Consider the following 17,785-nt stretch of genomic DNA (forward strand, 5'->3'; position numbering starts at 1 on the left):
GGAACATTCAATGTCGTCTTGGTAAGCAACTCCAGTGTCTATTTGGTCTAGTGTTTTAGGTTATTATCCTGCTGAAAGGTGAATTTGTCTCCTAGTGTCTGTTGGAAAGCAGATTGAACCAGGTTTTGCCTGTACTTAGATCTATTCCATTTATTTTTATCCTAAAAAACACATCCTAGTCCTTGCTGATGATCATATCCATAACATGATGCAGCCACCACCATGCTTGAATATATGAAGAGTGGTACTCAGTGATGTGTTGTGTTAGATTTGCCCTGAACATAATGCTTTGCATTCAGGATAAAAGTGTATTTCTTTGACACATTTTCTGCAGTATTGCTTTAGTGCCTTATTGCAAACAGAATGCATGTTTTGTAATATTTGTATTCTGTACAGGCTTCCTTCTTTTCATTCCAGTAGGTTAGTATTGTGGAGTAACTACGATGTTATTGATCCATCCACATTCTCCTATCACAACCACTAACTGTTTTAAAATCCCCATTGGCCTCATGGTGAAATCCCTGAGCGGTTTCCTTCCTCTCCGGCAACTGAGTTAGGAAGGTCACCTGTATGCTCCTTTGCACCCCAGTATCTCTACTTGCACATTCATCTTCTGCACATCTATCACTTCAGTGTTTAATTGCTAAATTGTAATTACTTTGCCACTACAGCCTATGTATTGCCTTACCTCCCCGATCTTACCTCATTTGCACACACTGTATATACTTTTATATTGTGTTATTGACTGTACGTTTGTTTATTCCATGTTTCACTCTGTGTTGTTTGTGTCGTACTGCTTTGCTTTATCTTGGCCAGGTCACAGTTGTAAATGAGAACTTGTTCTCAACTGGCCTACCTGGTTAAATAAAGGTGAAATAAAAAATAAATACATCTTTGTAGTAACTGGATGTATTTATACACCAAGTCTAATGAATAACTTCACCATGCTCAAAGGGATATTCAATGTCTGCCTTTTTTATTTTTACCTATCTACCAATAGGTGCCCTTCTTTGTGAGGCATGGAAAGCCTCCCTGGTCTTTGTGCTTGAATCTGTGCTTGAAATTCACTACTCAACTGAGGGACCTTACAGATAATTGTATACATGGTGTACAGTGATGGGGGTAATCATTCAAAAATCATGTTAACCACTATTATTGCACATAGAGCAGTAGCGGTGTGTGGGTAAAATCACTGGGGAAGCCAAGCCATGCCAGTAAAAAAGCCATATTACACCCTATATTGTGATAATTGTGTTTGCTCTATAACCCATTCGTTCATACGCCACCGTGATATACCATAAGGCCGAGACAACAAAAAGACAGTCACACAGAGGAGGAATACATTTGTTTCTCCACAAATCCGGAGAGCAACATCTGTCCGGGGAAGTCCACAAAGCAAATATTGCTTGTAACAAACAGTTACATGACCTACAGCATGGTCAAGCAAGGTTTTGTTTTTGACAGTTTGCTCAACAACTACTGCTTTAGAACCACTGAGTTACCGCAAGTCAGCACAAAGACAACAGGAGCACTGACTCCGCTATTCAAGCACCATTTCAACATCATCAAACAACTAGGCTATGTATGCTTAGTTTAATGCAGTGAAAACAAACTTAAAGATACCAAAAACAATTTAGTCCAATCAATGTTCCTAAATATCATGTGGCTGTCCATGGTACTGATTTCTATGTGTGTGTGTGTGTGTGTGTGTGTGTGTGTGTGTGTGTGTGTGTGTGTGTGTGTGTGTGTGTGTGTGTGTGTGTGTGTGTGCGCGCACGCGTGTGTGTGTGTGCGTGTGCATGTGTGTGCATGTGTGTGCGTGCATGCGCAAGTAAAAAAAGTTAACTCACCCTAATTGTAGACTAGTTGAAAGCCAAAGCCATCCTCCTCTCTTTCATGTTGGCAAAACGGTATATGGCTCTGTCATACAGTACACTTTTAGTTTTTGTTGTCATAGGCTACCGAGCTAACTTCCTTGCATGGGCAACAATGAACCAGCTAAGTTAGCTAGCTAGTTAACTTAAACCTACAAGGCTACATATTAAACTTCAATCGTCTCATAATCTTCGCCGTCATAATCATTGGCCTGTACAGAGAATTAAGTCAAAACCACAAGTCCAAATCCCCATCTCCATCCATGGCGTAGTAAAGGGTCTGATTTAGCAAGCTGGCTACTGCAGGACAACAACACAGCCAGACCAGAAACACATGTTTACTCCTGAACATACAGTATTTAGGCTTGCTATAACAAAGTGCTTGAATACTTATTGACTCAAAACATTTCAGATTTACATTGTTATTATCTTTTAATCATTTCAAAAAACAAAATTCCACTTTGACATTGTGGGGTACTGTGTATAGATCAGTGGCACAAAATCGAAATATAATACATTTTCAATTTGGCTGTGGAAAATGTGTAAAAAGTCAAGGGGTGTGGATACTTTCTGAAGGCACTGTATGAGTGTTTAAGGGTAGGTGTCCACACTGTGGAGTTGCCTGATGGGGTCCGCTCTGCATTGACGTGTTTCTGTTGTTGAGTAAATTACTGGTTAATCAAGTGCAGGGAAACAAACACCAGAGGCCTGCTATACCTGTCTGTAATCTCTATCTCCTCACCCTAATCACATTGCACTCGAGGGACACTGCCTGTGTTTATACTGTATGTGTGTGAGCGTGTGTTCAGCGTTTGATTGTGTGCATGTGTGTGTGTCTTAGCCTCAGTAGAATGACTCTGTCTTAGATAAGGCTTAATTAATGTTGCTCTCTCCACAACAGGGAGGTGAGTCTCTCCCCCCTCTCTCTTTCTCTCCCACCCCCATTCCTCTCTCTCTCTCTCTCTCTCTCTCTCTCTCTCTCTCGCTCTCTCTCTATTGCTCCCCCCACTCTCTCTCTATCGCTCTCTCTCCCCGCCCTCTCTGTCTCCCTCCCTCTTTCCCCTCATCCTCAAGTATCTCCACTGTTAACTCATCCAGTTGTCACCCACAACACCCACATTCTCTGACGTGCGTGTGTTTGGTGTGTGTGAGTGCCTGTGTATAATGCCATCCCTGTGTGATATGAGGTCAGTGGTGAGCTCCTCTCGTGTTCTCTGTATGTGGCTCTGCTGTGTCCTCAGATTCATGATCCTCTCTTAGACCCCTGCCCTCCCCTGTCCCCCTTCACTCCCTCAGCCCCCGGCTGTGGATAGAGTTACCCTCTCTTCCCCACACCCTACGCACACACACACACACACACACACACACACACACACACACACACACACACACACACACACACACACACACACACACACACACACACACACACACACACACACACACACACACACACACACACACACACACACACACACACATACACACACACACATACACTTCTTGGCAGCTCTCTCTTTGCCTGGGCAGACTCTATAAACCCTGAGCCCCAGCCAGGCTCCTCTTGCTGTGAAAAAACAATTTACACACTTACACTAACCCCCCCTGCCTGCTGGAGCTAATGGGCTAACCCAGTGCTTCCTCTGTCCACCCCCGCTGCAGAGGGACAGATGGTACATACTGTTGGTGCTGCTCTAACTGCTCTGTCATTGATTCAGTAGTAACACAGTCGTCAGTCTACAGCCTGCCTGCCTGCAGAGAGAGAGCCAAAACAGGAAGATAGAAAGAGAGGACATAAGGAGAGAGGAAAAGAGAGTGATTGTGAGAGAGAGAAGCAGGGAAAGCGTCCAGCCATCTGTCTGTCTCCAGTCTGAAAGCCACAGCCGCCCTCTTTGTTTGGCGTCCCTGATATGACCCTGTTTAAAAGTGAGCACCACCGCAGCCCACGATGTGAGTATGCCAGGCTATAGATACCCCTCTATGTGTGTCTGTGTCTCTATGTTTCAGTATGTATGTACACATCTCCTACTCACTCTCTCTCTCTGCTTATACCTCCCTTCTACCTTATACCTCCCTCCCTGTTTTTGTCTATCCCCGTCTATCCCTTTTTTCGCCCCCCTTTTTCTACTTTTCACTCCCCTTTCTTTCACATCTCTTTTCTCCTTCCTCCCTACTTTCTCTTGGTTTCTCTCCCATTGCCTCTCTATTCCCTAAATCCCCCCGTCCCTATTTCCCCTCTCCTTACTCTATCCCCCCTTTCTCTCTCCCTCTGGTATTTCCTCATGCCGACCCTTACGCCTGGCCAGGGATAACCCTGTCTAATGGAACGAGAGACAGAACGAGAGAAGGAGAGAGAGGAGTGAGTGAGGTAGTGAAAGGATCCTGAGTTGAGGTGACAGGAACTCGACTGTTTACTCTCCGAACACAGCTGTGCTTAACCAAGGACTGGAGAGGTGTGTTTGAGAGGACGTGGGCGTGATGAGAGCGTGTTATGTGTCTGTCTTTCATCTGTGTGTGTGTGTGTGTGTGTGTGTGTGTGTGTGTGTGTGTGTGTGTGTGTGTGTGTGTGTGTGTGTGTGTGTGTGTGTGTGTGTGTGTGTGTGTGTGTGTGTGTACGTGGGTGCTTGCGAGAGAGAGATAGCCAGACAGAGGCAGCCAGACAGAGAGGAAGAAAGAGATCACTTATGCATGTCTACATACATGCTACAGTATGTGTGAGCATGGGTGCATGAGATTGAGTTACGACAGATGTCCGTAACTGTGATAGTCTGCTGGCCAACAGAATGGTGCTGGTTTTGGACTCTCTGAGGCGTCAGGCTGTGTGCTTGACAGGCTCTCCTGCACTGCTAGACTGTGTGAATCGATCCTAGACCAGAGCAGCTCAGGAGGAAGAATAAGGGCACAGGGTCAGCTCTCTCTCACTGGAGCAGAGAGGACAGAGAGAGAGTCTTCAGGACCCGAGGGCTAGAGCTGAGCCTTCACTGGAGTTGTCAATAACTGTGGAGACTGGGATTACATCGGTGAACAGGGAAGATGCTATTTCTATTTCACATCTTAGCCACTGCATGCGTGTATGTGTGTGTGTGTGTGTGCGTGTGTGCATGTGTATGATTCTGGGCCTTGGGGGATGCCACTATTTCTGGTGTGTGAGCCAACACAGAATGAGGTTCATTTTCACCTTTGACAGAGCAGTTATTAGATACTGGTATGTCTGTTTGTCTGTATGGCTGTCTTTAACTAGAGTATCGGACTGTCCTGAAAATAACTAGAATATCAGACAGTCCAGAAAAAGAGAGAACGGGAGAGGGGGAGAAGACATTTATTAAAGGCCCACTGCAGTCAAACACGTAATTTGACTATGTTTTATATATATTACCACACTATGAGGTTGAAATTGTAAAAATGATAATAATGCCCTTTTAGTGTTAGAGTTGTTTGAAAAGACCACAATTTCAGCCTGTTTTGGTGGGATGGAGTTTTGGCCTTCCATGGTGACATCACGATGTGGTAAATTAGTTAACAGACCAATAAGAAAGAGAGTTCCAAACCTCTCTGCCAATAACAGCTAATTGTCAGTTTTCCCTTCCTAACTCTCCCAGACAGTTCTAGCTAAATTCTTGCTTGAGAAATTGCCCTATGCTAAGAAGCTATCTTTCTTTTTGACTATTTTATTTGAAAACAATCACAATGACCTGATGCATAAAAAAATGATGACAGGCCTTATGGAAACAGCTAATTTGTCGGTAAAACTTCCTAATGTCGACAAAACGAAATACGCTAGACAATGTGGGATATTTATTTTGTCTGTGAAATAGATTAGATTTTAGATTTTAGATTTTAGTCATTTAGCAGACGCTCTTATCCAGAGCGACTTACAAATTGGTGCATTCACCTATAATATCCAGTGGAACAACCACTTTACAATAGTGCATCTAAATCTTTTAAGGGGGGGGGTTAGAAGGATTACTTTATCCTATCCCAGGTATTCCTTGAAGAGGTGGGGTTTCAGGTGTCTCCGGAAGGTGGTGATTGACTCCGCTGTCCTGGCGTCGTGAGGGAGCTTGTTCCACCATAGGGGTGCCAGAGCAGCGAACAGTTTTGACTGGGCTGAGCGGGAACTGTGCTTCCTCAGAGGTAGGGAGGCGAGCAGGCCAGAGGTGGATGAACGGAGTGCCCTTGTTTGGGTGTAGGGCCTGATCAGAGCCTGAAGGTACGGAGGTGCCGTTCCCCTCACAGCTCCGTAGGCAAGCACCATGGTCTTGTAGCGGATGCGAGCTTCGACTGGAAGCCAGTGGAGAGAGCGGAGGAGCGGGGTGACGTGAGAGAACTTGGGAAGGTTGAACACCAGACGGGCTGCGGCGTTCTGGATGAGTTGTAGGGGTTTAATGGCACAGGCAGGGAGCCCAGATTATGCAACAACTGCGGTGGAAAAGCTTTTATGCGCAAATATTGACAGAAAAACCATAATGCCTCAGTAAACTTGGAGTCACGTGATGATGTTGTAGCCTACTACCACCACAACATGGAAAACAATGCAGTTTATAGGCAGATTCAATAAGTTATGATGAACAATTTCCAATAAATATCGAGGGTAGGCTATCATTTAAATGATGCTGATGTCATGATGATCGGTGCTTGGCTGCCAATTCTAACAATAAAAAAGGATCTTGCTTTTATCCATTTCATCTTATTACCTACACTGTCAACTTTATCAGCTAACTTTTGTCTAAAGAACATGGGACAAAACCAGATTGGGTTCGTATGCTATTTATCGCAATTTTTTCGCAGTTTTTGTGACAAAACCATACATAGTGTTAAAAATACAATGGAAACACATTCAACTTTAGTTTTTTATTCAATACATGAAACTTAAGGCTCGATTCAATCAGATCCACTTTAGCCAACATCCACATAGCAGTTGTTTTGACGATGTCTTAGGTGGAACTGCATTACAGCTGTCAAAAGTGGCCTGGACCTGGAAGGAGGTAATGGCAGGGGACAAGACCCTGCCATGGAAGCAGGTGGAAACGGCGCAAGCGGAACGGCGATGCTATGAGGAGCTATCCCAACGACGGAAGCCCGAGAGGCACCCCCCCAAAAAAATTGGGAGGGGGGGGGCACACGGGGAGTTTGGCAGAGTCAGGGTGGAGACCTGAGCCAACTCCCCGTGCTTACCGAGGGGAGCAAGTGACGGGACAAGCACTGTGTTATGCTGTGATGCGCACTGTGTCGTCAGGGCGCACTCACAGGCCGGTGCGATCTGTGCCCACGCCTTGCAGTTGTCAAGCTGGGTTGAGCATCCAGCAAAGACGGGTTGTGCCAACCATAAGCTCCAGACCTCCAGTGCGCCTCCACGGCCCAGTATATCCTGTGCCTCCTCTCCGCACTCGCCCTGAGGTGCGTGTCAGCAGCCCGGTGCCACCTGTATCGGTCCCAAGAATCATGCTTCCAGTGCGCCTCCACATCCCAGTACGTCCTGTGCCTCCTCCCCGCACTCGACATGAGGTGCGTGTTACCAGTCTGGCGCCACCTATGCCAGTCCCACGCATCAGACCTCCAGTGCGCATCCCCAGTCCGGAGCCTCCAGCGACGCTCCCCAGTCCGGAACCTCCTCAGACGGCCTGCAGCCCGGAGTCTTCAGCGGTTCCGGGATCCTTTCGACAACGGGACAGTAGCATTAACAGAAATCCCATGCAGCCTTGTTTACAAGTGGAACACTGGAATGTGAGATGTAATCTACACCTCCATTAGGATGATAGAAATCATTATTATTTAGTTTAATGATTGTTCAATTTAAGAGTCATTATTTCTATATAGCCTACGCTTTCTTGTTCTGAACTTCTTATTCAAGTGGGGCGGATGTGGCTTCGTGACAATGATCGCAAGAGCAGCTGCTCACTGATTTGACAGCCAACACCGCCAAAACATCGCTATACGATCGTCTGCTATCACAGGTTAGTGCTGGATCTGACTGAATCTAGGCCTTAAGCGCAAAAGTTATTTTATGTGGACTGTCATCACATGCAGTATTTTATTTGCTAAAAAGTCAGTTTGATTGAAACCAGTCGCTCTGGATAAGAGCGTCTGCTAAATGACGTAAATGTAAATCTAAACCTCTGGTGGGAAAATGCACATATATTGTTTTAATATCCGCATTCAAATCTGTCGCCAAATGGATGGAAGTTTAGCTAGTAAGGCACTTAAATGTTACCGAGAAATGATTTGATATTGAGATAAAAAAAACAGATGCATTGGACCTTTAAGGGTTATAGAGCTTTTAAGGAACAGAGAAAGAAAATTATTTACAAAAATAACCGAAAAAGCTAGATAGAGACAGAGTGAGAGGATGAGAGAGGGAGGAAGAGTCCTCAGAGAGCAAAAAAGATAGAGACAGAGTGAGCGGATGAGAGAGGGAGGAAGAGTCCTCAGAGAGCGAAAAAGATGGAGACAGAGTGAGCGGATGAGAGAGGGAGGAAGAGTCCTCAGAGAGCGAAAAAGATAGAGAGAGATCCGGAACAGAACTAGATCCAAATGCTCTTCTCTCGTGTGTTTAGAATACTAAGCATATGAACTTAGGACCCACTGGGCACAAACTTGTCGAATCAGAATTGTTTCAATGTAATTAGTCAACGTATTTTGACGTGGAATCTACGTGGAAAATACATTGGATAAACATCAACATAAACTGTTGTTTTGAGGGTGACAATTTGAGGGTGAAATTGCAACCACAGCATTATGCCATAATTATAACCAATTTTCAACATAGACAAACCTTGTATAAAATATGTTGAACCTTTGAAACAACATTAGATCTTCAACGTTATAACCACTATCAGAAAAAATACTGGGCAGCACCTCCTACTGGAGAGTTGATCTGCAACTATTCATTTGTTCTCCCATTCAGGGTTTAAACTTAACCCATCTTTTATATTTGTCACTGCCTACTACCAATGTGCTATCGTGAAAATTATTATGGAGAGATCTCTTAATAACTATACATTCACTGTTTGTCTATAAATTAATGATTGATATGTTGGATTCATTTTACATTTTAGTCATTTAGCAGACACTCTTATCCAGAGCGACTTACAGTAGTGAATGCATACATTTCATACAATTTCATACATTTTTTTCTGTGCTGGCCCCCCGTGGGAATCGAACCCACAACCCTGGTGTTGCAAACACCATGCTCTACCAACTGAGCTACAGGGAAGGCTATTCATGTCTCCATTACAACCAAAAATCTAAGTTCAAGAATAGGACTAAATCAAATCAAACTTTATTGAGAGTGCATTTAAAGTTGGATTAGATTTGAGGCATTGGAAACCTCCCTGGTCTTCGTGGTTGACTCTGTGTTTGAAATGCACTACTCGACTGAGGGACCTTACAGATAATTGTATATGTGCGGTACAGAGATGCGGTAGTCATTCAAAGATCATGTTAAACACTATTATTGCACAAAGTGAGAGTCCATGCAACTTATTATGTGCCTTGTTAAGCACATTTTTACTCCTGAACTTTATTTAGGCTTGCCATAACCAGTGGTGTAAAGTACTTATGTAAAAATACTTTAAAGTACTAATTAAGCAGTTTTTGGGTCGTATCTATCTGTACTTTACTATTAATATTTTTGACAACTTTTACTTTTATTTCACTACATTCCTAAAGAAAATAAGTACTTTTTACTCCATACATTTTCCCTGACACCCAAAAGTACTAGTTACAATTTGAGTGCTTAGCAGGACAGGATGGTCCAATTCACACACTTATCAAGAGAACATCCCTGGCCATCTCTACTGCCTCTGATCTGACGGATTCACTAAACACAAATCATGTCTGAGTGTTGGAGTATGCCCCTGGCTATCTGTAAATAAAAATTCATAAAATAATCATGCCATCTGTTTTGCTTAATATAAAGAATTTGAAATTTGATACTTAATTATGTTTCAGCAATTACATTTACTATTGATACTTAAGTATATTTAAAACCACATACTTTAAGACTTTTGCTCAAGTAATATTTTACTGGATGACTTTCACTTTTATTTGAGTCATTTTCAATTAAGGTACGGTATATTTACTTTACTTTTACTTTAGTATGACAATTGGGTACTTTTTACACAATTGGCTATAACAAAGGGGTGGAATGCTTATTGACACAAGACATTTCAGCTTTTAATTTTTAATAAATTATAAAGAAAATGTAAAAACATAATTCGACTGACATTATGGGGTATTGTGTGAAGGCCAGTGACAAAAACAAATCTCTATTGAATCCATTTTAAATTCAGGCTGTAACACAACAAGATTGTGAATACTTTCTGAAGGCACTGTATACTCCTATATTCTTCAAGAATCAATGGGTACATATCATTAATTTATAAGTCCAAAAATGTATGTTGCAACTACGGGTTGCCCCTTTAACAGGCAGTGACCTTCATACAGCAGAACCATGTCGCCATTTCAATGTGATCCATTAACCTGCCCCCAAAAATGTTTTCTGTCCACTGTTCCACAAATGTCAAGCAAAATCTTTCCCTTGTCCCGCATTTGGGTTTTTAAGATTTGGTCACCCTAATTCCAACTGGTGGAAACATTGCTACTGCAAGAATTTGAGTAGAATTTGCAGTTTTATATATGAAAAACAATCACGTGGAAGTTTTTAAATATATGAAACAGCAAATGTGATTTTCACATGTGAAAGTTAATATGTGAAGCTGCAAATTTCACATGTGAAACTGCAATTTTCACATGTGAAACTGCAAATTTCATATGTGATACTGCAAGTCACATGTGAGGTGAAAAACTTTTATTCTCCTCACATGTAAAACTCTAAATGTAATACATGTGAAAATATGGTTTCACGTGTGAAATTTAAGCTCCACATGTGAAAACAGCTATTTCACATTTTTGCAAGGGTGTATGTAGTGAGAGCCATTACAGTAGATCCATTAGAGAAGAGGTGGTATGAATAAATCAACACAGCAGCACCAGCAGGCTCACCAGACAGACCCCCAGATACTGGTCCACCCAGAGCACAACTCCCCACAGCGCCACGCTCTCAGAGGGCAGAGTGTGTGGTGTCCTAAAAGCATACAGTATACCTGTATATTACTAGCAAAAGTCATATGGAATTAAGTATGTCTAAGAATGCGGTGAGAGAGGTACGGCCAGGCAGCTTGTATCAGAAACAAAGAGCAGAACCACTGGAGCGACTGAGATTCACGTATCTGACTCATTCAAATTTCACACGTGTCCGAAAATAATGTTTTTTTCACATTATTTTTTCATGTGTTGTTTTGTAAGGGCAATAATGCAACTGTCAGGAATGCTGTGATGTACCTTCTCTACTGTCTTTCTAACCTATTCTCTCTCCCTCTATCCCCCTTTCTCTATCTTTCAACAGTCTCTCCCCCGTCTTTTTCTCCATCCTCTCTCTCCCTCTCACGCCCACCCCCCGTCATGCTGCTTTGTTAGGCCTTTTGTTATGACAGTGATGTTGGTGATTGCTCAGCTTGTGATTTCGTCAGTAAGAACCCTGTCAGCAGACTCTGATCTGAGATCAAATGGACCAGGACTGCTGTCAGAGAAAGCAGATGGGAGTGATCCAGGAAGTCAGATCTGAGAACAGCACGATGGTAGAGACTTTGCATTGTGTGTCAGCATGATGTGAACAGGCAGGTGGGCTGTGCTTTAACAGTCTCGTTTGACAAACTACCCATTCTGCCACTGCAGAATGTCAGCCTCGTGTGTGTGATAGGCGATGCCACTTGCCAAAAACACACAGGGCTCCACGCTGTGCAGGATCCCCCACAATTCATCTGTTCCTGGAGTGCACAAAACTGCCAAAATGTCACTCCACTCTCTACACAGTTCAGGGCTCTCATTACATCATCTTTTCCACATCGGGGGCTTGACTACCAGCTTAAGAGGTCACAGCATTTGCCTGAGTAAAAAACAAATAAAAAACAAGGCCTAATTCCAAGTAGGATGCTTTTGCTTATGCATATCCTCCTCTCTTCCAGGTAATGTGATTAAGCTGGCTTTAGATATGAGCATTTACCATAGCTGGTGGTGAGGCAGAGTAGAGGTCAGTGGGAGAGGCAGGAGCCAACAGTCAGTCAGTACACGGCAGTAGGGATTATGGATTTATAATCCTGTGGTTATGATTACAACTCATTTCATGTGACCTTGGTTTTGGTCACACTGAGAGACAGTCACTGGCTGCAGCCACTTGTTTGATGACGCATCTCTGTTTCAGTTTACTGGTTTTGTGGTTGATGAGATTCTAGTGATGCTGGACGGGTGGGCAGGTACGGGCAGCGATCGGTTGAAGAGCATGCATTTAGTTTTACTAGTATTTAAGATCAGTTGGAGGCCTCGGAAGGAGAGTTGTATGGCATTGAAGCTCGTCTGGAGGGTTGTTAACACAGTGTCCAAAGAAGGGCCAGAAGTATACAGAATGGTGTCGTCTGCGTAGAGGTGGATCAGAGACTCACCAGCAGCAAGAGCGGCATCATTGATGTATACAGAGAAAAGAGTTGGCCCAAGAATTGAACCCTGTGGCACCCCCATAGAGACTACCAGAGGCTCGGACAACAGGCCATCTGATTTGACACATTGAACTCTATCAGAGAAGTAGTTGGTGAACCAGGCGAGGCAATCATTTGAGAAACCAAGGCTATTGAGTCTGCCGATGAGGATGTGGTGATTGACAGAGTCGAAAGCCTTGGCCAGGTCAATGAATACGGCAGCACAGTATTGTTTCTTATCGATGGCGGTTACGTTATCGCTTAGGACCTTGAGCGTGGCTGAAGTGCACCCATGACCAGCTCTGAAACCAGATTGCATAGCGGAGAAGGTGCGGTGGGATTCGAAATGGTCGGTAATCTGTTTGTTGACTTGGCTTTCGAAGACCTTAGAAAGGCAGGGTAGGATAGATATAGGTCTGTAGCAGTTTGGGTCAAGAGTGTCCCCTCCTTTGAAGAAGGGGATGACAGCAGCTACTTTCCAATCTTTTGGAATCTCAGACGACATGAAAGAGAGGTTGAACAGGCTAGTAATAGGGGTTGCAACAATTTCGGCAGATAATTTTAGAAAGAACGGGTCCAGATTGTCTAGCCCGGATGATTTGTAGGGGTCCAGATTGTGCCGCTCTTTCAGAACATCAGCTGACTGGATTTGGGAGAAGGAGAAATGGGGAAGGCTTGGGCGAGTAGCTGTGGGGTGTGCAGTGCTGTTGACCGCGGTAGGGGTAGCCAGGTGGAAAGCATGGCCAGCCGTAGAAAAATGCTTATTGAAATGTTCAATTATAGTGGATTTATCGGAGGTGACAGAGTTTCCTATCCTCAGTGCAGTGGGTAGCTGGGAGGAGGTGTTCTTATTCTCCATGGACTTTACAGTGTCCCAGAACTTTTTTGAGTTTGTGTTGCAGGAAGCAAATTTATGCATGAAAAAGCTAACCTTGGCTTTTCTAACTGCCTGTCTATATTGGTTTCTAACTTCCTGTCACGTCCTGACCAGTAAAGACGTTATTTGTTATTGTAGTTTGGTCAGGACGTGGCAGGGGGTGTTTGTTTAATGTGTTTCGGGGTTTGTTGGGCAATGTTCTATGTTAGTCTATTTCTATGTCTGTGTCTAGTTTATCTATTTCTTTGCTTAGTTTATTGGTTTAACCTTCAATTGGAGGCAGCTGTTTCTTGTTGCCTCTAATTGATGGTCCAATTTAGTAGGGGTGTTTTTCTATGGGTTTTTGTGGGTAGTTGTTTAGCGTTTAGCCTGACAGGATTGTCTTCGTCGTCATTGTTTGTTATTTTGTTTTGTGTTCACATGCCTTCAAATAAAGAAGATGAGTTCACACATTCCCGCTGCGCCTTGGTCTACTCCATACGACGAACGTGACAGAACTACCCACCACCAACGGACCAAGCAGCGGAGGAAGGAGCAGCAGAGGTATCTGGAATCATGGACATGGGAGGAGATTTTGGACGGGGCAGGACCATGGCACCAAGCTGGGGAATACCGACGCCCTAAGGAGGAGCTGGAGGCAGCCAAGGCGGAGCGGTGCCGTTACGAGGCATTATACGAGCCAATTGGCAAACCCGAGAGGCACTCCCAATATTTTTTTTTGGGGGGGGGGGGGCACACGGGGAGTGTGGCTAGGTCAGGCAATAGACCTGTGTCAACTCCCCGTGCTTATTGGGTGGAGCAGTGGATCAGTAGAGCGCCAGTCTATGCGGAAGTGCGCACGATCTTGCCCATGCGCACGCACAGTTCAGTGCGAGCGATTCCAGCCCCTCGCAAGTGCCGTGCTAGAGTGGGCATACAGCCAGGTAGGAGTATGCCTGCGCAGTACATCTGGCCACCAGTACGTCTCCTAGGCCCAGGCTACCCTACGCCTGCTCTACGCACGGCAGCCATCAGGCCTCTGCACAGCCCAGTTCGCCCTGTGCCAGCACTCCGCCCGTGCAGGGCTACTGTTACCACCCAGCCAGGATGGGTTGTGCAGGCTGTGCGCTCCAGATCTCCAGTGCTTGTTCATGGCCCGGTGTATCCAGTTCCTGCTCCTTGCACTAGCCCTGAGGTGTGTGTCTCTAGTCTGGCGCCTCCAAAGCCAGCACCACGCACCAGGCCTCCAGTGCGTCAGCCCAGTCCAGTCCGTCCTGTTCCTGCTCCTCGCACTAGCCTTGAGGTGCATGTCTCCAGTCTGGTACCTCCAGTACCAGCCCCGCGCACTAGGCCTTCAGTGCGTCAGCCCAGTCCAGTTCGTCCTGCTCCTGCTCCTTGCACTGGCCTTGAGCTGTGTGTTACCAGTCTGGCGCCTCCAAAGCCAGCCCCACGCACTAGGCCTGTAGTGCACCTGTCCAGTCCAGAGCTTCCGGAGACAGTTCCCCGTCTAGAGCTTCCGGCGACAGTTCCCCGTCCAGAGCTTCTGGAGACAGTTCCCCGTCTAGAGCTTCCGGCGGCAGTTCCCTGTCTAGAGCTTCTGGCGACAGTTCCCCGTCTAGAGCTTCCGGTGTCAGTTCCCCGTCTAGAGCTTCCAGCGACAGTTCCTCGTCCAGTGCTTCCGGCGACGTCCTACAGTCCGGAGCCTGAAAAGACGGCCCACAGTCCAGGAACCGACAGAGACGGCCCACAGTCCGGAACCGACAGAGACGGCCCACAGTCCGGAACCGACAGAGACGGCCCACAGTCCGGAACCGGCAGAGACGGCCCACAGTCCGGAACCTGCAGAGACGGCCTACAGTCCGGAACCGGCGTAGCCAGAGCCGCCCTACAGTCCGGAACCGGCGTAGCCAGAGTCGCCCTCTAGTCCGGAGCTCCCAGAGTCGCCCTCCAGTCCGGAGCTCCCAGAGTCGTCCTCCAGTCCGAGGTCTCCAGCGACGCGCATCAGCCCGAGGTCTCCAGCGATGCGCATCAGCCCGAGGTCTGCAGCAACGCGCATCAGCCCGAGGTCTCCAGCTACGCGCCTTAGCCCTGAGCCTTCAGCGGGGGTGGACAGGTTAGGTTGGGGATTAATGCCAGAGCCTGAGCCACCTCCATAGTAGGAGGATGGGGGAGGGGGCGTGTAGCACAAGAACCGTCGGTGACCGTGGCCACCCTCCCTTCCCTCCCTTTAGTTGGGATTATTTTTGTTTTGGGGTTTATTTTTTTATTTTTTTTGTTTGAGGTGCATCCGGGGTCTGCACCTTTGGGGGGGTACTGTCACGTCCTGACCAGTAAAGAGGTTATTTGTTATTGTAGTTTGGTCAGGATGTGGCAGGGGGTGTTTGTTTAATGTATTTCGGGGTTTGTTGGGCAATGTTCTATGTTAGTCTATTTCTATGTCTGTGTCTAGTTTATCTATTTCTATGCTTAGTTTATTGGTTTGACCTTCAATTGGAGACAGCTGTTTCTCGTTGCCTCTAATTGAAGGTCCTATTTAGTAGGGGTGTTTTTCTATGGGTTTTTGTGGGTAGTTGTTCCGTGTTTAGCGTTTAGCCTGACAGGACTGTCTTCGTCGTCATTGTTTGTTATTTTGTTTTGTGTTCATGTGCCTTCAAATAAAGAAGATGAGTTCACACATTCCCGCTGCGCCTTGGTCTGCTCCATACGACGAACGTGACACTTCCCTGAAAAGTTGCATATCACGGGGGCTATTCGATACTAATGCAGAATGCCACAGGATGTTTTTGTGTTGGTTAAGGGCAGTCAGGTCTGGAGAGAACCAAGGGCTATATCTGTTCTTGGTTCTAAATTTCTTGAATGGGGCATGCTTATTTAAGATGGTGAGGAAGGCATTTAAAAAAAATAACCAGGCATCGTCTACTGAAGGGATGAGGTCAATATCCTTCCAGGATACCCGGGCCAGGTCGATTAGAAAGGCCTGCTCGCTGAAGTGTTTCAGGGAGCGTTTGACAGTGATGTGTGGAGGTGGTTTGACCGCTGACCATTTACGGATGCAGGCAATGAGGCAGTGATCGCTGAGATCTTGGTTGAAAACAGCAGAGGTGTATTTAGAGGGCAAGTTGGTTAGGATGATATCTATGAGGGTGCCCGTGTTTACGGCTTTGGGGTGGTACCTGGTAGGTTCATTGATCATTTGTGTGAGATTGAGGGCATCAAGCTTAGATTGTAGGATGGCTGGGGTGTTAAGCATGTCCCAGTTTAGGTCACCTAGCAGCACGAGCTCTGAAGATAGATGGGGGGCAATCAGTTCACATATGGTGTCCAGAGCACAGCTGGGGGCAGAGGGTGGTCTATAGCAGGCGGCAACGGTGAGAGACTTGTTTTTAGAGAGGTGGATTTTTAAAAGTACAAGTTCAAATTGTTTGGGTACAGACCTGGATAGTAGGACAGAACTCTGCAGGCTATCTCTGCAGTAGATTGCAACACCGCCCCCTTTGGCCGTTCTATCTTGCCTGAAAATGTTGTAGTTAGGGATGGAGATTTCAGAGTTTTTGGTGGTCTTCCTAAGCCAAGATTCAGACACGGCTAGGACATCCGGGTTGGCAGAGTGTGCTAAAGCAGTGAATAAAACAAACTTAGGGAGGAGGCTTCTAATGTTAACATGCAAGAAACCATGGCTATCACGGTTACAGAAGTCATCAAAAGAGAGCGCCTGGGGAATAGGAGTGGAGCTAGGCACTGCAGGGCCTGGATTCACCTCTACATCGCCAGAGGAACAGAGGAGGAGTAGGATAAGGGTATGGGTAAAAGCTATGAGAATTGGTCGTCTACGACGTCCGGAACAGAGAGTAAAAGGAGCAGGTTTCTGGGGTGATAAAATAGCTTCAAGGTATAATGTACAGACAAAGGTATGGTAGGATGTGAATACAGTGGAGGTAAACCTAGGCATTGAGTGATGATGAGAGAGATATTGTCTCTAGAAACATCATTGAAACCAGGTGATGTCATCGCATGTGTGGGTGGTGGAACTGAGAGGTTGGATAAGCTATAATGAGCAGGGCTAGAGGCTCTACAGTGAAATAAGCCAATAAACACTAACCAGAACAGCAATAGACAAGGCATATTGACATTAAGGAGAGGCATGCTTAGCCAAGTGATCAAAAGCGTCCAGTGAGTAGTGAGGTCGGTTGCGGTCACGGCGATTCAGACAGCTAGCCGGGCCATGGGTAGCAAGTTGGCACAAGATGGTCTGTTATTAGCCACCTCGTGCGTTTCCGTCAGTAGATTAGTGGGGTTCCGTGTGGCAGAGGCGAATCAATAAAATTGGCAAAATAGTTATAGTTATAGTGGCCCAAGAAAATCAGATAACGTCGGTAGTCCAGTTGGAGGTGGTTGGAGGTTTCCGAAATTTCTGCTCATTCTCTCCTGATTTCAGGAATCTTTCAACCGGAATTTCTGGAAAACCCCGGAATTTTGGGAAAGTTAGCGTAATTTTGCAACCCTACACGTGTTTGTGTGTCCAT

At 45.6% G+C, this 17,785-nt stretch overlaps 1 protein-coding gene across 2 annotated transcripts in view; it reads left to right on the top strand.

Moving 5' to 3' along the window:
* Nucleotides 1–3,542: 3,542 nt before the first annotated feature.
* Nucleotides 3,543–17,785, top strand: part of LOC106587383 (RNA-binding Raly-like protein) — an 87,244-nt gene continuing 73,001 nt past the window's right edge. The window contains exon 1 of one of the 2 annotated variants that reach the window (XM_014175737.2): nucleotides 3,543–3,824. In XM_014175737.2, coding sequence (XP_014031212.1) covers nucleotides 3,785–3,824 — 40 coding nt within the window. In that variant the 5' untranslated portion in view covers nucleotides 3,543–3,784. The remainder of the gene's footprint in view (nucleotides 3,825–17,785) is intronic. The other variant, XM_014175736.2, reaches the window with a different exon arrangement.

Source organism: Salmo salar, chromosome ssa26, assembly GCF_905237065.1.
Source record: "Salmo salar chromosome ssa26, Ssal_v3.1, whole genome shotgun sequence".
NCBI classification, from domain to species: Eukaryota; Metazoa; Chordata; class Actinopteri; order Salmoniformes; family Salmonidae; genus Salmo; species Salmo salar.